Raw genomic sequence first — 26,804 nt, 5'->3', positions numbered from 1 at the left:
GTATTTCGTCACAGTTCTGTAGGCTAGAAATCCAAAATCGAGGTGTGTCTCCTTGGCTTGCAGATAGCTGCCTCTGACCACCTCTTCACATGCTCTTTCCCTGATACACACAGGCCTCTGGGGGCCCTCTGTCCACATGTCTTCTGCTTGCAAGGGACATCAATTAGATCAGATTAGTCTACCCTAAGGGCCTCATTTTAACGTAATGACCTCTTTAAAGGCCCCATTTCAGGCCAAGTGAGGTGGCTAATGCCTGTAATCCTAGCACTCTGGGAGGCTGAGGCAGGAGGGTCACTTGAGCTCTGGAGTTCGAGACCAGCCTGAGCAAGAGCGAGACCTCATCTCAACTAAAAATAGAAAACTTAGCTGGGTGTCATGGCACACACCTGTAATCCTAGCCACTCGAGAGGCTGGGGCAGTAGGATCACTTGAGCCCAGGAGTTTGAGGTTGCTGTGAGCTAGGCTGACGCCATGGCACTCTACTCAGGACAACAGAGTGAGACTCTGGAACAAAAAAAAGAAAAAAGGCCCTACCTCAAATACAGTCACATTCTGAGGTACTGGCAGTTAGGGCTTAAATATGTGAGTTTTAAAGAGACACAATTCAGCCTACAACAGTAGCTGAACTATGTTAAGATTTTATATAATTCTCCTAGTTTATTAGATGGCAGTGCCCTTCATCCAAAGCAGGTATTTGAGATGCAGATTGATTTAAGGTTGTTAAAAGGAATCCAGGAGAAGGTCGATTGTCTTTGCAAATGCTTTACCTGCAAAACCTCACTAAAGATTGCAAAGGCTAGTGAAACTTGAGTGCAACTGTCTATTTAGCTTCCAACTGATCCTGAATCTGGGTCCCACTCTTCAACCCCTAAATGCCTGCTTGTTTTGAGAACTAGACACATTAACAGTTACTTCTTGCAACAGTAAGCACAGGAAATACAAAGGTACATAGTCCAGGAGTTTAGTCTAATGGGAGAAACAGGACAGCCATATACATACCTGATTATATTCCAATGTGAACATTGCTGTCCTAGCTCTATGGCCAAATAGTATTAGACCCTTGGAGAGAGAGAGTTTTGCCTGGGTTTTGCCTGTAAGTTTTGTGATTGCCTTGCAGTTTTCTCACCTATAAATTGGAAGTCATAGCATAATACATAGGGGTACTGTGAGGATTTAAGGAAGTAACATGAATAAAACACTTAAGAGTCTGGCACCCAATAAATTTTAGCTATTGTTGAATTGGTCTAAAGTTTCAAAATAAGGAGTATACTATTTTTTTGAGTAATATAAAGTTTAAAAACACAGGAAAATGACAATCACAAATCTAGAATATCGGGGACCTTTGTGGTGTGGAGAGAGGAAGGGCGTTGAGGAAGACTAGGGGTCACTTTAACTTCATTTGTGATGCTTAATGTCTTAAGCTTGGTGAGGACTACATGTTTTCCTTAGGACGTGTTAAATGAAATTTACCGGAGGCCATTGTTTTGGACTAAGTTACCGAACTAGGTCCAACAGATGGATCCAAACCAGAATGGAGTCACTTGTACTAAGTGCCACCTAATGAAAGTGAACTTTGAAACATGCCAGGTTTTATTTTAAAAAGGAGGTTCACATCAATCCATCAGAAGAGGCCAATTTTACATGCTAGGAACTGGCATGATAAGGAAGTCCCCTCCATTTTAACCCTATAAGAAAAGTAACTTTGAAACAACCAATCCACTTTTTGTTCTGTTTTTGCTTTCTTCAGCCCTTTTCTGCCCTCTTCTGCTCAGCTCATTGGAACACCTATTCCATTTTATAGAACGAGATGTCGCCACATTCTAGAATCACTAATAAAAGCCAATTAGATCTTTAAACTAAATTTGTTGTAATTTTGTCTTTTAATAGTTGGTATGCACATATTTCAGTCAATTTTTTTAGAAAGATCGAACCAGATAGGGGTGGGATTATATTCCTGAAGACACCAAGGACCCTCCCTAATTAGTTTTGTGTGATTGGGGGTTGGAGATAAGCAGTAGATCTAGAGGAGGAGGGTCCTGGAGCCTCCCAAATCTTTTACTGTCTGCTTCTTTCCCATCTTTCCAGTGTCGGTTCACATATCCCTCTCTTCCTCAGAGAAGTCTTCCTTGACCCCCGTTTTAAAGCAGCACACCCCCGTTCACTAACACACTGCACTATTTTCTTGTCTTCAGGGCACTTATCACTCGGGGCTGTTTTAGTTTTTATAATACTTTACTCGCTAATTGCCTCCCTCACTGGAATGCTATGTCCTGGTCAACACTGTGCCTTATTCGATCCTCAATTGTTTTGTTTCCGGGATGACTAGATGAATGAATAGAGAGACCCTTCCTCCATTCTTAGGATGCCTCAGTTTTTAGGAAAAAGGTGACCTGTTCTTTTGAGCCAGACTGGAGGATGGAGGTAGAATAAGGAAAGCCTAAGAAGGCGAAGGAAGATTGGAGGGGTTGAGGAGAACGAGGATGAAGATCTGAATTAGACAAACTAGGGAGGCTGCGGAGGCCGAGGGAGGTTTCCAAACCGGAAGGACCAAGGGCAGATGAACCCAGCTAAACCCAGGAAGCTGGGGCGCGTTGAGGCGGGGCCAGAGAGGGCGGAGCTGGGAGAGGGAGGCGGGGCCCGCGGGCAGGCCCGGCGCCCGCCAGGGTGGAGGCTGAGGGGGGCGGGACCTGGAGCGGTGGGGGGCGGGGCCTCAGCCCGCGGGCGAGCGGGCGAGGCGGCGCGCCGCTGGGGCGGAAGATGGCTGCTGCTGAGGCGGCGGACACTCAGCTGATGCTCGGAGTCGGGCTGATCGGTGAGGACGCAGGCGCCCTGCCCGGCAGGCCCGCACCCCGGTTCCGCCTCTGCTCCGCCTCGGCCCGGGGCAATCCCCGCTCCCGCGGCCCCAGGCGCCGCTCTCACGGGGAGGGCGCGGCCCCCTTCATGTTGGGCCAGGGCTGGGGGCTGCGGGGCCCGGCCTCGGCGCCGTTGCGGCTTCCGCGCTTGGGTCCTGCCGGGCCGGAGGACCCTCGGGGCCCCCCGGATCCCGGGATGGAGCTCCTCCTACACACCCCGGCTTGCCCGGCGGAGCCCGGACGTCCAGGTTGCCCAGGCTCGGGCGGCAGCGAGGGACCGCCGCGCGGGCGGGGCCGGGCCGGGCGGGAGCCGCTCGCGCGCCGGCGGCGGGAGGTGGCGGGGCCAGGGCCAGCGGAGCGGGGCGAGGCGGCTGCCTCGGACGGGGAGCCACGCATGACCGCCGGCTCGGCACCCGGCCCGCCCCGGTCGTGGGATCGAGCGGCTCGGGACCTGGTGGCTCACTGCCAGGCCCGGGTGCTGCGCGTTATACCCGGATTATCGCCTGTTCAACTCAGGGGCGGCGGGGCGAGTGGGGAACGTTTGGTGCCCACTTTATGGAGGAGCAAGTGGAGGCCCAGGGTGTCATTTGTGCACGGACACACGCTGGGGAGTGGCAGAGCTGGGATCGGGACCCTTGCAGTGTAACCCCAGAGTCCCCACTCCCACCGGTGGAGAACTCCCGCATCATGTGATCGAGCTCGTGCATATAGCAGGAGTTTCTACATAATCACATGGGGTGGGATCTCGTTCGTTTCAAGGAATTTAATTATCTTTCCATAATTAAAAAATCACACATTGGGATCTTTGGGCAACCCAGAATGTGTCTGAGCCGTGTGCAGTGTTTGACTGGTGGAACCATCATCCAATAGGTGACTGTGAGCTTGAATGAACCTCTGTCGGTTCCCTTTGAAAAATTCCTGTTCTCCCGAGGCTTTTGCACAGCGGTAAAACCTTTATTCTCCCAATGTACAAGAACATTGCTTAGGCTTAACAAAACTGGAGAAATGTGTTGATTATTTTTCAGTGTCCCAAAGAAGTACATTTATATGGGACTGGCTTCCTGTATTCATTTCTCATGTGATTTTAAAACTGTTTTAAAGCAAAACCTAAGTACCTCAGGCATCTTAGTCCTGCCAGAAGGTACTTGTGAATTAAGGCTGAGTTAACTCTAATTTTATTTAGTAACAGTAAAGAAAAAGATGACTTATGATCATATCTTCAATTCAGCAGGTTTTTTATGTTTCATATTGACATGAAATTTAAAAAGGATTTGCTTCAAAATAATGGAGGGGTACTCCCTCCCCCATATGAAAGAAAGACCAGGTGTCGATAACTGCTAAAACTGAGTAATGGAGATGGAATTCATTTTATTATTCTCCTTACTTTTTTCTAATATACTTCATATTTTCCAAAAGGGTTTTAAAAAAATCTATAGCTCAAAAATTGGATTCTTAGCAATAATTGCATGTTTCAAAATAGCTAGAAGTGAAGATTTATAATGTTTCCAACACAAAGAAATGTTTGATATTCAAATTATCCTGATTTGATCATTACACATTGTATACAGGTATCAAAATATCACATGTACCCAAATTCTGCTATGTTTGGTAATTCTCTAAAGGTTAGGTGTGTTTTTTCCTCAAGTTTTTTTTTTTTTTTTTTTTTGAGACAGAGTCTCGCTTTGTTACACAGGCTAGAGTGAGTGCCGTGGTGTCAGCCTAGCTCACAGCAACCTCAAACTCCTGGGCTCAAGCAATCCTGCTGCCTCAGCCTCCCGAGTAGCTGGGACTACAGGCATGCGCCACCATGCCCAGCTAATTATATATATATATATTAGTTGGCCAATTAATTTCTTTCTATTTATAGTAGAGACGGGGTCTCGCTCTTGCTCAGGCTGGTTTCGAACTCTTGACCTCGAGCAATCCGCCCGCCTCAGCCTCCCAGAGTGCTAGGATTACAGGCGTGAGCCACCGCGCCCGGCTCCTCAAGTTTTTACTATTAGCAAATTGTTCCTTTTTGGTAATGGAGGTGTTTACTTTGGTGACAAACTACACATATGACTGGATAACCTTGATTATTATTTAAAAATTTTAAAATACAGAATTCACACAATTGGTATGTAACATGATTGAAGGAGATTGAATCATTCTTCTCTAGTCTTGTATTCAACAAAACTTTTCTATGTATTTATTAAAGATTCTTCCAACTAGTTAAAAACTTAATGTACTTACAAGTTTATAAGCATTTGTATGGGAAGAAATAGGGAGAAACTCTACCAAATCTCTCAGGCTAAATTTTCATTCATGATTTTGTTATAAAAAGCTTTTTACTCAGGTGGCCTAAAACTTAAGATCCATGAGAACTAGATAATTTGAACAGTAGAGGTAGGTGGGAATTTAGGTCTCATGTACTCTGGGTTGCTTTGTAGAATGGGGAGTTAAAACTGATTCCACTAAGTGCTTCTGAGTAACCAATCAATTCACTTCCTTGCTGCTGTTTGACATTCTCACAGTGACCATCTTTCCACCGTAGAAAAGGACACAAATGGAGAAGTTCTATGGGTGTGGTGTTATCCTTCCACGACAGCCACGTTAAGAAATCTGCTGCTGAGAAAATGCTGCCTTACGGATGAAAACAAACTTCTCCACCCCTTTGTTTTTGGTCAGTACAGAAGAACATGGTTTTATATCACAACAATTGAAGTTCCAGATTCTTCAGTTTTGCAAAAGGTATGAGTTCATTAAGGTCAGAAAAACAGAAATATTCAAAATGATAAAAGGTTATTCCAGTAATGCTTAACTTTAGACCTTATCATTCACAGTACTTTCGAAAATATTAAACATTATTTTCATTGGGAATGTTCTCTTTTATACTTCATTCTCATTCATTCTATAAATATGTATTGCTGTATATTATATGATAGACTCTGTGGTTGATATAGTGGTGAGCAATATAGCAATATGTGGTTAATTGAAGTTACAGCCTGATGGAATAGAAATTTAATAGTTTCAAAGCCATGGCTCTGATAAAAGTGGGAAGAAGTATTTTCCATAAATGAAAACTATTTTAAAGAATATGATTATTCTTGGTATAGTTAAATTTTTTTTCATTTGCATGTGGATGATAAGGATATATTAATTTAGAAAGAGTAATTAAAGAAACTCATGCATTAAATAGGCTTTTTTTGCTGTGTTGTTTGATACGAACACTATCAATGTGACATGGAAACCAGTACATGGTCACTGTAAACTTTTCTGATCCCAAGCAATCCGCAGTCTTTTTTTTTTTTTTTTCAAATAAAAAAATATTGGGGCCGGGCGCTGTGGCTCACGCCTGTAATCCTAGCTCTTGGGAGGCCGAGGCGGGCGGATTGCTCAAGGTCAGGAGTTCAAAACCAGCCTGAGCAAGAGCGAGACCCCGTCTCTACTATAAATAGAAAGAAATTAATTGGCCAACTGATATATATATAAAAAAAATTAGCCGGGCATGGTGGCGCATGCCTGTAGTCCCAGCTACTCGGGAGGCTGAGGCAGAAGGATCACTCAAGCCCAGGAGTTTGAGGTTGCTGTGAGCTAGGCTGACGCCACGGCACTCACTCTAGCCTGGACAACAAAGCGAGACTCTGTCTCAAAAAAAAAAAAAAATATTGGGCCGGGCACGGTGGCTCATGCCTGTAATCCTAGCACTCTGGGAGGACGAGGTGGGCAGATCCTTTGAGCTCAGGACCAGCCTAGAGTGTGACCCCGTCTCTACTAAAATTAGAAAGAAATTAATTGGCCAACTAAAAATATAGAAAAAATTAGCCAGGCATGGTGGCGCATGCCTGTAGTCCCAGCCACTCGAGAGGCTGAGACAGGAGGATTGCTTGAGCCCAGGAGTTTGAGGTTGCTATGAGCGAGGCTGATACCACGGCACTCTAGCCTGGGCAACAGAGTGAGACTCGATCTCAAAAAAAAATATTGGAACAAAGAGACTGAGCCTGTGGTGTGTACCTAGATGGGGACTTCTTTTTCCTTTTCTAAGCTAATTTATAGCCAACTATGGGACGATATGAAGCATAACTAGAATACCAGCTTAAATTTAAGAAATTACATTTCGGCCGGGCGCGGTGGCTCACGCCTGTAGTCCTAGCTCTCTGGGAGGCCGAGGCGGGCGGATTGCTCGAGTTCAGGAGTTCGAAACCAGCCTGAGCAAGAGCGAGACCCCGTCTCTACTATAAATGGAAATAAATTAATTGGCCAACTAAAAATATATACAAAAAATTAGCCGGGCATGGTGGCGCATGCCTGTAGTCCCAGCTACTTGGGAGGCTGAGGCAGGAGGATCGCTTGAGCCCAGGAGTTTGAGGTTGCTGTGAGCTAGGCTGACGCCAGGGCACTCACTCTAGCCTGGGCAACAAAGCAAGACTCTGTCTCAAAAAAAAAAAAAAAAAAGAAATTACATTTCAAATAATAGGAAGACAACAGTTTAGAAACTGTTGCAGATTTAAGACAAAGTTAGATTCATAATTAGAAAATGTAAATGTGCAAGAAGGTAGGTTTTAGTATGTTATGAAATCTTTGGTTTATGTTCCATAAGTTCTTGCTGAAGATTCTTGATGTAGCCTCAAGTAGATTTAATCCCATGTTTTTTTATTACAGACTACCAAGTTATAGCAACATCAATATTACAGCTATGTTTTCCAGATTTGAAAATTAGCGAGATTTAAAGATAGTTCTTTTACTTCAAAATATGGTTTTTGAAAAATGTATATCTTCAGCCAGGCATGGTGGCTCACGCCTGTCATCCTAACACTTTGGGAGGCTAAGGCAGGAGGATCACTTGAAGCTGGGAGTTTGAGACTAGCCTGAACAACATATCAAGGCCCTGTTTTTACAAAAAAATAGAAAAATTAGCTGGGCATGGTGACATGCACCTGTAGTCCCCGCTACTTGGGAGGCTGAGGCAGGAGGATCACTTGAGCCCAAGAGTGTTGAGGTCACAGTGAGTTAGAATGATGCCACTGCACTCTAGCCCAGGCAATAGAGTGAGATTCTGTCTCCAAAAAAGAAAAAAACAATAGAGATATATAAATAAATGAGGCTTGTTATAACATTACCTTTTAGTTTGTGGCACTCTACAGAGAGTTGATCATTCAGGACTATATGATTGTTACTGAGATTTATTTTGTTGTTTTCCATCCTTCTATCTCATTAATGAAAAATAGTTACTATTCAATAGATTGGCAGGATGACTATAATTAACAATAATCTATTATATAATTCAAAATAGCTAAAAGAATAATTTGAATGTTTCTAGCATAAGGAAAAGATAAATATTTGGGGGATGGACATCCCAATTACCCTCATTTGATCTTTACACATTATTATATGAATGTATTATATTATCACATGTTCCCCAAAAATATGTACATCTATTACGTATCAATAAAAATAAATAAAATAGTGAAACTGTAAAAAAAAGATGAACAGAAGTTAGAATTTATAAATTGGTAGGTCAGATTTAGCAATCCTAGTTCTGCTTTGACAAGGTTAGGGAACATTTAGTAGAAACACATTTTTTTATATTTGACAAGTATTTTTATGTTTTAAAACATTTTTTCCTAAAAGTATTGCTTTCTTATTAGAAAATTAAATATATTTTTATATATAAATAAACACATAATAGATGTATAGAAGCAAGTGAGAACTTGTTGCATTTTGGTCTTTTCCTTTTAATACTGGTATGTCTTGTACAAGAAATTTGTTAGAATATAAGTAATAAAAATTATTTCTATTAAAGTATCTTTAAAAAGTATACTTTTTTTGTTTCTTTTGGACAGGTGACTCATTTTTCTATTGTTCTGACCGCCAAAGATTTTAACCCAGAGAAATATGCCGCCTTCACTAGGATATTGTGTAGGTCTGTATAAAAACTGTATTAAATGCTAATGTACAAAAATGAAGATCTTACTCAATAGTTAAATAGCAGATTTCTACACGGAGAAAGCAAATTTCAGTCCACTGTCTCCCCAACTTAATCTTCAGTGACCCTTCCAAGACCATTTTTTAAAGAAGGACTTTGTCTTCTTTGTTGATACTACTCATCTTATTTGGGAAGATGATCTGAGGAATGAGAAGAAGTTTGCACAGCTACTATAGTTCCTGGGTGTTTTGAGTCCTTTGCTACTTTTGGTCTGTTACGTCTATTCATTTCCAATCTTGAATTTCCTTAGCAGGATGGATATGTTCAGTGCCTTATGAAGTGGTACACTGGTTCATATATGTCTGTGTGTAGTAGTCATTTTGAGGAAAGTTAATGGACATTTTGTTTATTTTTTAATTTTTTTTAACTTTTTTTAACTTTAATTTATTTTTATTTTTTATTTTTTTTCATTGCAACTATGCCAGCATGCATTTTGAATTACACTAAAGTACAGAAAAACATTTTTTTAGCTGGAATGCTGAGAGGCTGGGGAATTATGATTAATTGGTTAGTCATGATTCAAGTAGACTCCTTTAGTTTCATCCCAACTGTTGAAAAAATTTATCTTAAATATACCAGTCTACTTTCTGGCCTTATTAAGTATATCTATCTAGTGGACTTAATGAAATTTTTATTGTATGTTAGGAACATTGGTTGGTACTTTCTTTAATGATGAATGCTTTTGCAGGATTTTAGTTTTTTGTGTTTTTTTTTACTATCACTGTTACTAGATAGAATTATAATTCTAGGTGTAATATATTACCCTCAGCCTTCAGACTTTTACCCAGTAAGTCATTTTAGGGGTGGAGGTAGTGGTGAAGGGAATTTTTTTTGTTTATCCCATTATAAGCACGATCAATGGTTGCCTTTTTTGCCATTTTTGTGCGTGCGCGCGTGCACACACACACACACACACACAAAGACCTAGCATAAGAGTATCTTCTCATTAGCTAAGGGTTTCAGTTAAATTATATTTTAACTAAATGAGGTTTTACTGTTTTTTGCAGGCAGCTACAATTTAAAAAAAGTTTTCTTATTGTCATATGATAAATTCCAGGTGTATGCCTCACCGTGGAATATAAACAATTGTCTGCTAATGTGGCACTGACACAAAGGAGATTATTATTGCCAGAAGAGACGCTGTCCAGAAACTATAAACTAAAAACACTACAGAGGTGTTTTTAAATAAATACTGGACTCCCATTTCATTTGATTGAGTCAGGGTTAGGTTACTTAACTGAATTCACTAGGAAATATTCTGGGTTCCAGAAGGCAAGGTTGCTTCAGACCCCACTTCCTGCCCAGAAGGAAGCCCAGAAGGTTTCTTGGCATCTGCGGGGGCATGGCATTGTAGCATTCTGTATGGTCCTCTTCGGTCGCACTGCAAGAGAGGTGAGGACTCAGAGCTATTGCCAGCCACCTCCTGTGCATCCTACCCTTACTGCACTTGCACGCTCACCCCTTGCATGTTTGCACACCCATTTGCTCATGCACAGACACGCACAACCCATGCACACATTCATAGGTAAACACTTATTCATGATGATGAGGTTAACATGGAGTTGCCCCCTTCCGTTTCTGGTGAGAGAGGCAGGCAGATGTGCCCTCCGTAGCAGGCTGCTTACAGTGGCCGTGGAAACCTGCATGAGAAGGCTTCGTTCCCAGTGTGCTTCTAGGTTCACTGCCATGACCCCCTTCATCCTCTAGTCCATGTAGCTAGTTGCCTTGGCAGACAACCAGAGTTTCAGGCATCAGCTGTTCAGGCCAGGTGTGGCAGCCTGTGGGTATCTGTCTGAACAAGGTCCTCTGAGTTTTAGGGGTTTTCCTGTGGAGTGGTTTGGGGGAATCCTTCCCTCTGTTCCATCTCTCATGGCCCAGGTTTGTCATGTAGGAAGTCATCCTATGCCACAAACCTTATGTTTCTCTTCTCCATTACTGCATATTGTTTCTATTTTATAATGTTAGTGGCATTTTTATTTTTTTCTTGGTGGTAATAAAGTATATAATAATCATAAAAAAATACAGAAGAGTACACAGTGACAACAAAGTCGCCTCCCCCCCCATACCCCAGCCTCTAGTTCTGCCTCCAGACCCCTACCCTCATACAACTCCTGTGATGTTTATGTCCTTTATATCCTACCAGAGATGTTTCTCCCTATGGAAGCACACATGTGAGTTCATGGCTTTGAAAGTATTTTACATATATGAGGACTTACCATATTCATTGTTCTCTATCTTTTTTTTTTCTCAATTTGTGGATTGAAATAATAATAAAAAAATCCACTGGTCTGGGCATGGTGGCTCACGCCTGTAATCCTAGCACTTTGGGAGGCTGCGGTAGGCAGATCGTTTGAGTTCAGGAGTTTGAGACCAGCCTGAGCAAGAGTATGACCCTGTCTCTACTAAAAAAAAATAGAAAGAAATTAGTTGGACAACTAAAAAATATATATGTAAAAAAAAAATTTAGCTAGGCATGGTGGCGCATGCCTGTAGTCCCAGCTACTTGGGAGGCTAAGGCAGGAGGACCGTTTGAACCCAGGAGTTTGAGGCTGCAGTAAGCTAGGCTGACTCTACAGCACTCTAGCCCAGGCAACAGAGTAAGACTGTCTGTAAAAAAAAAACAAAAAACAAAAAAACCCACTGATTGACAAAATTTGGTAAGCATTTAAAACACTTGCTTTTTTCATTCAGTCTACAACAGATATAATTTTCAAGCGATCTGTTTTAAACACCAGTTTTATTTTCTTCCTGATTTTCTATCCCATTAGCTGCTGAGAGGCCCAAATAGACGCAGTCATGTTTCTCTAGCAAAATTTAGTTTTATTGCTTACAGGAAGACATTTCAAGGGGAAGAGACTGACTCCACATGTGAGCTATAAATGCAGCCAGTTTCCTGTCAGCATTTTCTGGAAGCTTTAACTTGATGATAAATGTCTAATGTGCATTTATCACCAGAAACTTAAAAGAGTTTTGATTTCTTAATTATCTAAATATAGCTACCTCAGGGAACTCTGATGATAAGTATGGGTTCTACAGCTAATTACTGCTTTCTCTGTGAACAATGTATAAAACTCCTTTCTTGTCAAAGGAAATCCCAGCAATAAAACAGAGTTGTATGACTAAGAACAGAACACCAGTCATGAATCTTACATATAAAAAGAGCTAAGTATACGATATTCTTGAGAATCATGGGGCCTCAGAAAGTCCCATAGTTCATTCTCCTGCCTTAGTGACTGTGGCAAGCTACCCCAGATTAAGAAGAGAGCTGATTTAAAAGAATTGTTACAGATCTCTTGAGGCTTTTTCTTTTAAATATATTTTTGAATTAGAGAAGTAATACATGTCACGGAAAGATAGAAGTATTCAGAAGTGTAATAGCAAGTTGGCTTTAGATTCTTTAGATAGTGCCTGTGCCTAGCCTTGGTGCATTCTCCATGTGATTCATACCAAATAAAAGCATGGTTGCTTTTTTTGTCCTTCCTTACAGAATGTACCTGAAACACGGGAGCCCAGTTAAAATGATGGAGAGTTACATTGCAGTTCTCACAAAGGGGATATGCCAGAGTGAAGAAAATGGCTCTTTCCTTAGCAAGGACTTTGATGCCCGGAAGGCATACCTTGCTGGCTCCATCAAAGGTAAAGAGAGAGAGAAGTGGGGGCAGAGAGGGAGGGAAGAAGGAAGGAAAGAGAAATAGGAAAAGAGAAAGAAAAGAAAGAACAAAAACCCATCTCAACAACAAAATCCCAAGCCAAGGACAATCTCCCATTAGACTCCATTATGCCATCTTTCCATACATTATTTTTATCTATATAATATTTGCTTCCTACTTCAACTCATATTCCATTCTGGATTATAATTCTCTCAGAGGAAAACAGATTTTTTTGTAACATTTCTTTCCATATTATTTTGTTACTATAGAAATGTTCCCAACCAGTAAGCTAAATTTCATGGCTCAACATCTCCACTGACTTTCATAGTTGTTCTTTTCTTAGATCTTAGCAGTTACCTCTTTTATCTAAAGACCTCAAGCCCCTGACCCGGAGGCCCTAATTCAGCTCCTAGCCAGGAAATCCAAAACGGCAGAGATTACCCAGGGCTAAAGCACAGACTTCAGGGTCCTTGAGAGGAAGGAGGGAGGACTTTGAAGGCCTCACAGTACCTGTCTTTGCTCTTGATCTTGCCATCCTTTGTGGTTTCTAAGCATTTTTCTTAAGGTGTTAGGTGTTTGTCAAGCTAGCTGAAAATAACTTCTGATGTCAGAGGAGGATGGGGTTAATGGACATTTTTTTTTAATCAGGAAGTTTTCATGATACAGAAAGATTGGGGTTCCCCTTTATAGCATTTGTTTCACTTTTTTGTGAGTCGCTTCATCTATACATCCAGCAGAGTCCCTTGGGGGACAGCTGTCGGCAGCTAGAACACACCTTCTGGTGAGCAGATGCAGGATAGATACACCTCTCCACCAAATAAGGTGTTTGTATGCCTAAGTTTATTTTCTGTATTAAAAATAATTTTGTAATCATATGACAAGAATGCTTTCTGATAAAAACTATTTCCTTATATAATATGTAATGCGGTAACATAATTTCTTTTTTGGAAGACATTGTATCTCAGTTTGGAATGGAAACTGTTATCTTACACACAGCACTGATGCTAAAGAAAAGAATTGCTGTCTATCACCCCAAAATAGAAGCTGTCCAGGAGTTTACCAGGTACAATCTCCAATTATTTAAAAGTATGAGCTTTGTTGGCAGACAGTGTGGGGGAGGGGACTAGGTGTTACCATGTGCTCTGTTCTGTTGTATATTTGGTATAAATAGTATGTATTTGGGGGTAAAATACCATTTTGGTCTAATGTTTCAGTTTAGATCTAATAGTTGAAGTTTACTGAATTTAGACAGATTGTTCTTCAGTTTTAGAAATATGAATATTTTAAAGCAGAGAGGTAGCAAACATTTTCTTGCCAGGGAATACGTGTTTTAGGCTTGTAACTCTCTTATTTTTATTTTTTTATTTTTTTTGAGACAGAGTCTCACTCTGTCACCTGGGCTAGAGTGCAGTGGCATCAGCGTAGCTCACAGCAACCTCAAACTCCTGGGCTCAAGTGATCCTCTTGCCTCAGCCTCCTGAGTACTGCTGACCCCAGTGTTATTTTTATTATACATAGTTTTTTTTAAAAAAAGAGTTTTTGCTTATTAAATCTAACTTGTTTTTAAGATCCTTTTTTAAAAGCACAGGAACTTAGAATTTGTGCTGGGTTTACTGTATGCCAGGAATTGTAGAAGACACCTTAAATTATTAAATTTACTCATGACAAGAACCCTGCAAAGAAGTATTATTACCCTGTTTTATGAATGAGAAAATGGAGCTGGCAGAGGCTAAGTGGTAAGATAATAAAAAGAAGAAAGGCTTCATAGTGAGCAAAACCTGGGTTAAATCCTGGGAGGGCGACCTATTTGTTCTGTGACTATATAAAAGATACTGAATATTTCTGAATTCAGTTTCTTTATTTGTAAAAGGATCAATTTTTTTTCACCATAGAAGATGGAATTAAAAAAGGATCATAGCCGGCGCGGTGGCTCACGCCTGTAATCCTAGCACTCTGGGAGGCTGAGGTGGGCGGATTGCTCGGGGTCAGGAGTTCGAAACCAGCCTGAGCAAGAACGAGACCCCATCTCTACTATAAATAGAAAGAAATTAATTGGCCAACTAATATATATATATAAAATTAGCCGGGCATGGTGGCGCATGCCTGTAGTCCCAGCTACTCGGGAGGCTGAGGCAGAAGGATTACTTGAGCCCAGGAGTTTGAGGTTGCTGTGAGCTAGGCTGACGCCGCAGCACTCAATACAGCCTGGGCAACAAATGAGACTGTCTCAAAAAAAAAAAAAGGATCATAATACCTACCTCATAAGTTTGTTTTTAGGACTGGAAATAATTTATGTCAAGTGCTTAGTGCCTTGCCCGTAATACATGCTTTAGAAATGATCATGATTGCCACAGATCTTAAGTTAGAGGGCTAGAACTTTTACTCTGCTCTCTCTGCCGCCAAAACCCTGTATTTTTCTACCCCATCACCTTTTCTCCCTATATATATGCCACTTACCCTGGAGTGCCCAAAGCTTCTGAGATATTTAGCAGGGCACTAGGGGGTCCACAAAAACATAGATTAATTGGACACATCTTCCTTTAGTTTTACCACAAGTTTTTCTCAAGGATACCCATGCTATATGAAAACACACAGGTGATTTGCAAGTTTGACTAGAATTTTAAATATGAATGAGAGACCTCTAGAAAATTTCTTGCATGCAAGGGCTACTTTGCATTTTACCTCCAGGATCCCTCTCCATGGCAGTCTGCAGAGTGGCATTTTGGAGGAAAACCTTGGAAGTTATCACTCCTTGCCACCACAGAGATCTTTTGAAACTTCACCTTGAGCTTTTTGTTGTTGATCTGACCCAGAATGCAGAGTTCAGAACATTGCACTGCTTTAATTTGAAGCCCTGAGGTGTTTGTTAGCACTTTGGGGGCTTGGTCTCACCTGTGCCCGATTAGCTGCACTGCACGACCCTACTCTTCATTTCTTCCTCGGAAAGAGAAGGGGCAGGCTGAGTCTTTATGGGGTGGGCCAGCAGCCACTTCATTCTTGCCTTGATTCCCCAGGACTCTGCCTGCCCTGGTGTGGCATCGACAGGACTGGACCATTCTTCATTCTTACGTGCACCTCAACGCAGATGAGTTGGAAGCCCTGCAGTTGTGCACAGGTAGACAAGAGGATCCAGGGGGAGGGCATATTCTGCCTTAAGAAGGATTTTTTTGTGTGCATTCCTAAGGAGAATAGTCATCCTTTGTTATTTCTTTAGCAAATACAATAAATTTTTTATCCTTTAAAAATTATTTTTAATTAAAAAATGTGATAAATACACATAACATAAAATTTACCATCATAACCATTAAAAAAATTTTTTTTTAGAGACAGAGTCCCACTCTATTGCCCAGGCTAGAGTGCAATGGCACAATTATACCTCACTGTAACCTCGAACTGCGCTCAAGTAAACCTCCCACCTCATCCTCTCGAGTAGGTAGGACCATAGGTACATGTCACTACACTTAGCTTATTTTTAAGTTTTTTGCAGAGATGGGGTCTTGCTATGGTGCTCGGGCTGTTCTTGAACTCCTGGACTCAAACGATCCCCCTGCCTTGGCCTCCAGTGATCCCTCTGCCTTGGCCTCCCAGAGTGCTGGGATTACAGCCACCACACCCAGCCCCATCTTAGCCATTTTTAAGTATATAGTTCAGTGGTATTAAGTACATTCGTATTGTGCAACCATCACCGAAATGCAACCTATTTTTAACTTGTAAAGTTCTAATCTTAAAAGTTTCCTATCAGTGATTTCATTTGAATATTTAGACTTTGATTCTTTCCATATTTTTTCCTCAAAGGAATATTACAATTATTTAAAAATAATATTATGTCTAATAATTATTAATAGGATTCTGGGAATAATTTAATAATTATTAAATTATTAATATTTAATTTAATAACATTGATAATTTAATAATTATTAAAATATTATTGATAATAAACATTATTACTTACATCTACAAGAATCCTAGCTTTCTAGTGGCCCTATTTTTAAAATTTAAGGTTATTATGTTCTTTATACTTTTATGGTATTAAAAGGTCCTTTCATAAAATGAAAATGATAACAAATGGTAGGGACTTTGCTGTTGCTTTTTAAGTTGTGAAATATTTATTACATATAAAATAATATATAATGTTTGTGCAAGTTTTACAAAATTAAAAGGAACACTCATAGACCCATGAGACAAACAAAAAAAGTAGAATATTGTCACTACTTTGAAGTGTAAGACTTTCTTCTCTACGTTATATATTGGGAAGTAGAATTTTGGAGTTAAAAGGCATGCAAATCTGCAAGTTGCTGGGTAATGCCAAATGTTTTCCTCAAAGATTGTACCAATTTACTCTCCCACTAGCAGTATAGGAGAGGTCCCATTGCTCTATATCCTCAACAGCACTTGGTATTATTAAACTTTAAAATGTTTGGGACCAACGTGGTGGCTCATGCCTGTAATCCCAGCACTTTGGGAGTCTGAGGTGGGAGGATCCTTTGAGCCTAGGAGTTCAAGACCAGCAACATAACAAGACCCCCTTTCTACCAAAAAAAATAAAAATAAAAGAATTAGCTGAGTGTGGTGGCACACACCTCTAGTCCTAGCTATAGTCTTAGCTACTTCAGAGGCTGAGGTGGGAGAATCGCTTAAGCCCAGGAATTCAAGGTTACAAGGAGCTATGATTGTGCCACTGCACTCCAGCCTGGGTGACAGAGCAAGACCCTGTCTCTTAAAATAAAATGAAAAAGTTTGCCAGCTTGGTGGGTATACATGGCATTCCATTGTAATTTTAATTTGCATTTAATTAAATTTAATTAATGCATTAATTTGCATTTTCCTGACTTCTAATGAGGTTAAACATATTTCTATATATTTTTGCCATTTGTCTTTCCTCTTCTACAAAATGGCTGTTTCTTTTACTAAATTTTCCACTGAATGTTTTTTGTTGATTCATACAAGTTTTTATGTATTCAGGATATAAATCTGTTGTTGGTTATACATGCTTCAAAAATCTCCAAGTTTGTGGATTTTTTTTCATTCTCCTCATGGTATGTCTTGATGAACTGAAGTCTTCATTTTAATGTATTAGAATTTATTAAAATTTTATTAGCTTAGGTTTTTATATTTAAGAAAATCTTTTCTATCCCAAGAATAGAAAGATATTCTCCTATGTTTTAAATGTTTATTGTTTTCCAGTTAAGTCTTTAATTGGAATTATTTTTTTATGTAGTGTGAGAGTCTGGTATCTGATTTAATTTTTTCTCCATGTGAATAACCATGGAGAAAAATGGTTACTCCTGGATCTACTTGTAGAAGGAGTCTCTTCAGTAATCAGGAGTATCATTCTGTCATGTCACATTTTCTCATACATGAGTGGGTCTGGGTTATGTGAATTTCTTCAAGCAGCTGACAATAAGGTAGTCTTAATAAATGCCATAGGGTATAGCTAATGTTCTGGATAAATAAAGCAGTGAAGAAATGTAGCTGATGAGCTTTTAGACTCAATTCTCTTTTGATATGTTCTCAGTATTTCTTCCTATTCCAGTAATGATGTTCATCTTTGTAATGCAGGTTACATCGCTGGGTTTGTAGACCTAGAGGTGAGCAATAGACCAGACCTCTACGATGTGTTTGTGAATCTGGCAGATAGTGAGATTACCATTGCTCCACTTGCAAAAGGTTAGTTCTCTGTTCTGTTCTGTTATTGACACAAGATATAGGCCAAGCAGTTGTATTGTTAGGCTGATTCTCTAAAACCATTGTTTTGAGGGCCTGCTTACCAACACTCTGCTATAGCTAGAGGGATTTTTTTCTATGTCTAACACAAGCACTTATTCTTTTTTTTTTTTTTTTGAGACAGGTCTCGCTTTGTTGCCCAGTCTAGAGTGAGTGCCGTGGCGTCTGCCTAGCTCACAGCAACCTCAAACTCCTAGGCTCAAGCAATCCTACTGCCTCAGCCTCCCGAGTAGCTGGGACTACAGGCATGCGCCACCATGCCCAGCTAATTTTTTCTATATATATTAGTTGGCCAATTAATTTGTTTCTACTTATAGTAGAGACAGGGTCTCACTCTTGCACAGGCTGGTTTTGAACTCCTGACCTCGAGCAATCTGCCCGCCTTGGCCTCCCAGAGACAAGCACTTATTCTTATAGATGTAGACCCGTTAGTAGTACATCCTGAGTGCTTATGCTGCACAATATATGTTAACAAGTTAAATAGTCTACTCATCTTGTTTTTCCACTTTTTTTTTTTTTAAAGCCAGTCAGATTTAGCAGTGGGGGGTTGAATACCAACTTTAGTGGTTTGTCCACTTTTCTGTTTAAACAAGGTGTGTTATCTATTGCTATGTAATAGATCACTTCAGAACTTAGTGGTTTAAAACAACAAATATTTATTATCTCACAGTTTTGGTGGATGAGGAGTTTAGGAGTGACTTAGCTGGGTAGTTCTGGTTCAGGATCTCATGAGGTTTCAATCGAGATGTTGTCAAAGGTGGGCATGGTGGTGAGAGCCTATAATTCTGTTTACTTGGGAGGCTGAGCCAGGAGGATTACTTGAGGTCAGGAGTTTGAGATCAGCCTGGGCAACATACCAAGACCCTGTTTCTACAAAAAATGAAAAAAATTAATTAACATGCTGGCGCACCTGTAGACCCAGTTACTCGGGAAGCTGAAGTGGGAGGTGAGCTATTATCATGCCACTGTACTCCAGCCTAGGCAACAGAGTGAGACCCCATCTCTTAAAAAAAGAGAGAGAGAGAGATGATATCATCAGTCATCTAAAAGCTCAACTGTGGCCGGGCGCGGTGGCTCACGCCTGTAATCCTAGCTCTCTAGGAGGCCGAGGCGGGCGGATTGCTCGAGGTCAGGAGTTCGAAACCAGCCTGAGCAAGAGCGAGACCCCGTCTCTACTATAAATAGAAAGAAATTAATTGGCCAACTAAAAATATATATACAAAAAATTAGCCGGGCATGGTGGCGAATGCCTGTAGTCCCAGCTACTTGGGAGGCTGAGGCAGCAGGATTGCTTGAGCCCAGGAGTTTGAGGTTGCTGTGAGCAAGGCTGACGCCATGGCACTCACTCTAGCCTGGGCAACAAAGTGAGACTCTGTCTCAAAAAAAATAAATAAATAAATAAATAAATAAAAATAAAAGCTCAACTGAGGCTAGAAGTCCACTTGCAAACTAACTCGTGGCTGTTGGCAGGTGGCCTCAGTTCCTTGCCACATGGGCCTCTCCATAGGGCAGCTGTTCTCGCAGCATGGCAGCTGGCTTCCTCAAGAGTGAGTGAGCTGAGAGAGGGGAGGCCACTGTGCTTTTTATAACCTAGTCTTAGAAGTCCCACACTGTTTCTTCTTCCATGTGCTGTGTGTGTTAGAAGTAAGTCAGTAAGTCCAGTTGACACTTAAGGGGAGAGGAATAAGTCTCTACCTCTTGAAGGAAGGATATTAAAAGAGTATGTACACAAGGGTTAAATATGACTCCTGTATGGAAAATCTTTTTGAAGAATGTCTCAGTAAGCACAAGGGAATGAAAGTGTTCTTGGAGCTAATGATTAAGAAAGAGTGTTCTAGTGTCATAGTGTCATCCTAGAAATTTTAAATTGTCCTAAATTACAGTTACATGAAGGGTAATTGGGTTACACCTGTGTTGAGCCCAGGGCATTACTAGATACTGGTTTCAGATGGGATTACTGATAATAGCTTTAGTGTTGTCACATATCTTTCTCCTAAAAGTGGGGACAGCTGAATGCTCACTCATAGGATTTTTGTTAGATAGATTCTGATTATGTGAGGTTTTATCAAGCAACCTCAAATTAATAGACCCATAACTGATTTTAATTTGTTTAAAATGACAAACATATTCTTGATCAAGGTGAAAAACTCAAACTATGGAATCAGATCTTTAGGAGATACTGTCTTTTTTATAAAGCCAAACAGATGAAAACTGGCTGTGGCAAGGGTCACTTAAATAGCTGAAATGTTAGGACTGCAGAAGGTGGCCCTCACCCACTGCCCTATGTTGCTCTGAAAATATAAAATGGACTCATCCATGTCAGTGCCACTTGATACAGAATCTGTCTCTTACAGAAATTTCTGTTAGCCTCCTTGCCACAGATTGTAGCAATGCATGTAATTAATGTGACTTAGGTCGTTTCCTTTGCTCATTTCTAAGGACCTTAACCCACCAAATGTTGGGCTGGTTTCTGCAGAACTGACAGGATGCTCTTCTTTCACAACATTCCCAACAGAAAGATAAATTTCTTAACTGTGAAGGCTTAAATGAGAAAGTCAGACTTTTGGCTTACAGTCACAACTTAGTTGTAGTCAGAATTTTTCATTAGCCTTTGAGAAGAAAAACAAAAATTCTTGCCAGGTGGGTGTGAAGGGAAAATTTGATTTGGTATTGATGTTTTTATTTTGGCCATGAAGTAGAAATTATGATTACATTATGCCTTACCTCCTAACTTGTGGTCATATTTGTGTTTAGTGACAAAATAGAAATGTACGGGGTCCTCAGCTGCTTTTTGGAAATTCCCTCAGTGTGGTCTTTGAAGTTTTCAGATAGATACCATGATTATTTTTTATTATGTAAACTTCTAAGTATTCACACATATGTTGTTCTTGATCTCATCAGAGGCCATGACAATGGGCAAACTACACAAAGAAATTGGTCAGCTAATTGTTCAGTCTGCAGAAGATCCAGAGAAATCAGACAGCCAGGTTATACAGGTAACTAATCTTCCGAATTACTAAGAGTCTCGAAACACCATGTTGGGCAGTGTGCGGTGGAGCTGTGCCCCTCAGCAGAGTGGGGGACATGGGAAAGGCCAGCAGGCAGGTGCACAGATGAGGGCCTGCAGGTGGCCACAGCGATGACAGACCAGCTGGTGCAGGTTGCCCTGTCCCAGTCAAGCTCCAGGGCAAGTATATGCAGGAGCTGGCACCGAAGCCAACCACTAACAGTAAGAAATGTAACTTCCAGGAGGTCTGGAATGCTTTTCTGGGCCAGCCAGTGCATCCTCTCCACCTAGGGGAGTTTTCATGGAGGAACAAATTGCCCTTGCCTGACTGGGATGGCAAATAGGTTTCATTTCCTGTGCCCCTCACGTCGTGACCACAGCTTGCCTAGCCTCCCCCTCCTGTCAACCAACCCTCTGCATTTGACCACCACCCAGCTCCTCTACTGAGGGATGCACTTCCAGCCTCACCTCTCCCAGGTGCTGCCTCATCTAGACCCCTGTCTCATACCCTGGGGCCTGGAAGGACTGTCTGCCCCATCTGCACCTGTGCCACGTGGGACCCTCTGATAAGCAGGCTCTACTCACCTGGTCCAACTGGTAATGCACATAAAATAAATGTATTTTATGCAGCCTTCACTGAGCTCTGACCATATGTCAGGCATCGCAGTGGGCAGGGGGATGCAGGTGGGAGCAAAGTCCCTGCCCTCACGGAGCCTGTGCCTAGTGAAGTAGATGAACAGCAATAATAAATCACAAGATAATCATGAGCCATGATAAATGCTCGGGCAGGAAGAAAGGGATGAGGCTGAGAGTACTGGGGAACAGGTGAGACAGCTGAGGAGAGAGGGAACGCGTCAGTGCTGCTGGCCCACCCTGCTGTGGCTAAGAAGTAGATGAGTCTTGCCCTGAGGACCTGAACACTGACACTCTGAAGATGCTTCTTTCCTGCCATGTAAATCATCACTGCCCACCCGTCCCCCCATCATTACAGTAAAAACATTTATTCTGGCTGGGCACGGTGGCTCACACCTGTAATCCCAACACTTCGGGAGGCCAAGGCAGGAGGATCCCTTGAGGCCAGGAGTTCAAGACCAACTTGGGCAACATAGTGAGACCCTATCTCTACAAAAAATGTAAAAATTAACTGGGCATTGTGGCGTGCACCTGTAGTCCCAGCTACTTGGGAGGCTGAGGTAGGATTGCTTGAGCCCAGGAGTAAGCTGCAGTAAGCTATGCTTGTGTCACGGTACTCTAGCCAGGGTGACAGAGTGAGACACTGTCTCTAGAAAAAAAAACACTTATTCTTACAATATAGGTAAAAATGTTAATTTGAGTTTTGAATCATGTTTTTCATGGACTAAAAGTACATGACTCAGTATATTGTATATAGATGACTCAGTATATTATATGAGACCTTGGGGAGGGCAAGAAAAGTCCTCAGTATGTTATAGGGGTTCAAAAATATTTGAATGAATTAATGACATCAGCAAATCAGAAAAAAAACCACGATTTTAATGTGAGCTTTAGTGACTCCTCAGGTGCCCAAAAGGAATAAAACTTTTGTTCCAGGTGCTGGGTTAGTTATTCCAGACAGAAGAGGAATTTTGGGAAGAGAATTCAAAAAACAATAGCAGGGTTTCTGAAAAAGCTAAAACAGAATTATTACCCTATGAATCAGCAATTCTGTGTCTGGGTATATAACCAAAAGAATTGGGAGCAGGGACTCAAACAGATCATTGTGTTGCTTAACAACAGGGATACTTTTGAGAAATGTGTCATTAGACAATTTTGTTGTGCAAACTCATAGAGCAGGCATCCTCAAACTACAGCCCGCGGGCCACACACGGGTGTTTTTGCCCATTTGCTTTTTTACTTCAAAATAAGATATGTGCAGTATGCATAGGAATTTGTTCATGTTTTTTTAAACTATAGTCCAGCCCTCCAACGGTCTGAGGGACAGTGAACTGGCCCCCTGTTTAAAAAGTTTGAGGACCCCTGTCATAGAGTGTACTTACACAAACCTAGATGATATAGCCTACTACACACCTAGGCATATGAGATAGCCTATTGCTCCTAGGCTACAAACCTAGCCAGCATGTGACTATACTGAATACCATAGACAAATGTAACATAGTATTTGTGTATCTGAACATAACTAAACACAGAAAAGGTACAATAAAAATACAGTATCATAATCTTATGGCACCACCCATGTATATGCGTCTGTCGTTATACAAAACGTCATTATGCAGCACATGACTATACTTGTGTGGAAATGCTCATAGCAGCATTATTCATAATAGCCAAAAAGTAGAAGCAACCCAAGTGTCCTTCAACAGATGAATGGGTAAGCAAAATGTGGTCTGTCCATATAGTGGGATATTGTTCAGCCTTAAAGTAATGAAGATCTGATACATGCTACAACATGGATGAACCTAGAAAACATACTAATGAAAGAAGCCAGACACAAAAGGACAAATGTTGTATATCCACTTCCATGAAGTACCCAGAGTAGGCAGATTCACAGAGGTAGAAAGTAGAATAGAGGTTACCATGGGCTAAGGAAGGGGGAATGGGAAGTTATTGTTTAATGGCATAGGGTTTACATTTGGGATGGTGAAAAAGTTCTGGAAATAATGGTGATGGTTGCAAACCATTGAATTATACACTTAAAAATGGTTAATGTGGTAAAAAAAAAAATCTGTGACACTGATTTTTTTTTTTAAGTTTGTTTCATTTTTTTATAAAGTTAGTCTAACCAACTTAAAAATAGCAGGAAGAATTCTAGAGAACTATTCAAATTTTGGGATACTAACATGTTGCATATTTTCCTTTTCAATTAAAGGACATTGCCCTAAAAACCAGAGAAATCTTCACCAACCTAGCACCATTTTCAGAAGTTTCGGATGATGGAGAAAAGCGAGTCCTCAATTTGGAGGCGCTAAAGCAGAAACGATTTCCACCAGCAACAGAAAACTTCCTTTACCATCTAGCAGCAGCTGAACAGATGCTGAAAATCTGACTCTAACAGATGTCTCACTGATGACTGATAGAAAACTTTCACTCTGATTATGCATTAACTATGTAAAATACTGAAAAAAACAGAGAAAATGTTATATTTTTAATGATTTATTTGAAAGTATTGAGATTCGACCTTAAAAACACTGAAGCACATGAAAACACTTCTGATTTTCTCCTAGCTGATTAGTCTCCTGCCCACTGTCAGTGTTGGACAAAGTGCTGTAACTACTATATATAATGTTATAAAATGGCCCGATGTCCTGGAGTAAGAGGGAAAAAAAGCTGTCAAGTTCTTGTGCAAATCACAAGGAATACGAAAGCCTTCATTATTATAAGTTCCAGCCTGTCTCATAGTGTAGTGATAAACTAATGGTTTACTTTCAGAAAGCTACCTGAAATTTTGCTTTGTATTCTTCTAGGAAGAACTTTAATTCCAACTGAGGAACTCTACTTTCTGAGCCAAACTACTAAGTTTTCTGCAGAACTGTCTAGAAGATCATTCAAAAGACCCTGCAGTTGCACTTTCATGTAAAAGAAAAAAAGTTTTTTCCTGGCCTTTGAACATTTTGCCTATATTGTGCATACATTTTATACTTGAGTAGACAACTTTAATAATCCATATTTATACTGTTGCAGAAGCAAGCATTTGGCAAACGTAAGCTATTAGTGCTCTTTAGTTAATCCAGTTGCTATTCTTTTGAAAAAAATGCCAGTCCTTATAAGGTAAAATAAGAAGCCCATTTTGAATAGAAACATCTGTAGGACTAAAACAGTGACTTTCTATAGTTGGTAAGGGAGTGTGAGAATTAACTCCTTACAGGGGCCAAAACCAGAATGTCTTCAAACAACTTCGGTGAAAGTAACATGGCCACATATCAAGGTAACTGTTCTTTTTCAGTTATGTACCTTTTTCATAATTGGAGACCTTGAAATTGCCAAATAGGCATGGAGTTCTAAATTATGTACTTATTTTATTATGTATATTCATATTAATTATGAAAGATGATTTTTCACTCAGTACTGATGTCCTTAGAAATCTTACCTGGAAACATGTTTGTAAAAAATTTCTTTACTAGATCTTTCATTTTTTCTTAGTATTAGACATTTGTTAAATAAAAATTAAAAATAATCTTTTCCCCCCCTCCCTCTTTTGGTGGGGAAAGGGGAAGACCTGAAATGAGATGATGTTTACTGAGGCAAGCAATTGAAAATTAAATCTGCACTTTATGAAAATGAGTACTAACATCTATTTCTTCCTCATTTTTTTATGTTACTATATAATGATCAAAGTTGTTAAAATTACAAATTTATAATGCAGAAATAAAATGGAAATATTTTGATACCCAACAAACTTTTAGGTAGGTAAAGAACTGTGCCCATTTTCTTAATCCTCCCCACTCCAAGCAAACAAAAGAAAACAAACCTTTTTTTCAATGGTGAAGGCTCTAGGGGATCTGTAAAATACCTATTGAAAGTTGAAGCCACAGCTTGGCTGTGCCCCTTCTCTCCTGCCTAAGCCTTCCTCCATCCCCTGCTTCCTGGAGAGGCCCGGTAACTGTAGTTTCCTCTCCTTGAATATGCCTTTACATTTAGACTCTTATCTGTTAGTGGCTAAACCTCCACCTGGAGCCCATCTTTAATTTTGTTTGGTGTAAGCCTGTGGCCAGACTGAGTCATCTGGCAGATAATTTTTATTGATTTTTTTCCTTTTAGGATGTTGTGAAACTTTTCTTACTAAATCTGGAAGTAACTGTCGTTCTGGCCTAGGGAAAGCTAAAAGCCACAGATGTATTTTTTGGTGATTTAGGGTGTGTTGGAAACATTCCTCTAGTACACAAATGTTTGGGTACCTGCTCTGCGCCATGCCCGGTGCTACTGTGATGAGCAAGACAGTCTGTTCTCAAGCACGCACAGTCTACCAGGGGAACAGGATCAGCAAACAGGCACTGCACTGAGTTGTGGCCAGTATCAGGTCACCCAATTCAGTTGTGAATCCTAGAAGTTCTCCTGGAGGGAGCCATCAATGTCAAAATCAGACCTGATGCATAAGCTGGAGCACAGGGACTGGCCTGTGTGAGCGACTGGGTTGGTCCAGAGGGAGGGAAGAGAGTGGCCAGAGGTGAGCAAGGGAAAGGCTCTTGCCTGCCATGATAAGGAATCTGGACTTGATCTTGACACGCTCGTGAGCTGTTTAAGGCTGTTCAGCAGGTGTGGTTTAGAAGAGCAGGCTGCAGCCCGGACTGGAGGGAGCGGCGGGAGACGGCCGGGGTTGCTGCTGGCTGCACTGGAGCTGCAGCAGTGGACATGAAGTGGCTTCCAAAGATGACTATATTGGGTGCCATCTACTGAATGGGGTGCAGAGAGGGCTTGGTAAGGGTGCCACCAATGATCCTGTCCGATACAGCTAGTGTCATTTCCTGAGACTGAGGGGGAGAGCTGATCTCAGGTCTGGACAGGTTGAGTGTGAGGTCTGTGGAACATCCGAGTGGCAAAGCGCAGTGGGCAGCTCAGTGACCGGCCTGGGCTCCCAGCAGCGTTAGTGGGGCACGGATGACATGGATGAGAGAAGTCTTAACAGAATGGGA

At 41.0% G+C, this 26,804-nt stretch overlaps 1 protein-coding gene across 5 annotated transcripts; it reads left to right on the top strand.

The window, feature by feature from the left end:
- Positions 1–2,687: 2,687 nt before the first annotated feature.
- DENND10 (DENN domain containing 10) lies at positions 2,688–25,455 on the top strand. Of its 5 annotated transcripts, none has more exons than XM_012739148.3 (9): positions 2,694–2,812; positions 5,386–5,582; positions 8,675–8,754; positions 12,305–12,453; positions 13,464–13,530; positions 15,482–15,582; positions 18,027–18,134; positions 21,093–21,187; positions 24,044–25,455. In XM_012739148.3, the coding sequence occupies exons 1-9, from the start codon at positions 2,758–2,760 to the stop codon at positions 24,218–24,220; spliced, it is 1,029 nt and encodes a 342-aa protein (XP_012594602.1). In that variant the 5' UTR covers positions 2,694–2,757; the 3' UTR covers positions 24,221–25,455. The 5 variants fall into 5 exon arrangements, with proteins under 5 accessions (XP_075865870.1, XP_012594602.1, XP_012594600.1 ...); XM_012739146.3 differs by having other exon boundaries at positions 13,419–13,530; XM_076009755.1 differs by lacking the exon at positions 8,675–8,754 and having other exon boundaries at positions 2,688–2,812; positions 13,419–13,530.
- The last annotated feature ends 1,349 nt before the right edge of the window (positions 25,456–26,804 follow it).

Source organism: Microcebus murinus, chromosome 14 (genome assembly GCF_040939455.1).
Source record: "Microcebus murinus isolate Inina chromosome 14, M.murinus_Inina_mat1.0, whole genome shotgun sequence".
NCBI lineage: Eukaryota > Metazoa > Chordata > Mammalia > Primates > Cheirogaleidae > Microcebus > Microcebus murinus.
Note: the sequence above shows the minus strand (reverse complement) of the source record. Positions and strands in the feature narration are given on the sequence as shown.

Coding starts and splice junctions, on each gene's coding strand:
- DENND10 (XM_012739146.3), top strand. CDS start 2,758: ATGGCTGCTGCTGAGGCGGCGGACACTCAGCTGATGCTCGGAGTCGGG. Junction 18,135..21,092: donor CATTGCTCCACTTGCAAAAG/GTTAGTTCTCTG, acceptor TGATCTCATCAG/AGGCCATGACAATGGGCAAA. Junction 21,188..24,043: donor CAGACAGCCAGGTTATACAG/GTAACTAATCTT, acceptor TTTCAATTAAAG/GACATTGCCCTAAAAACCAG.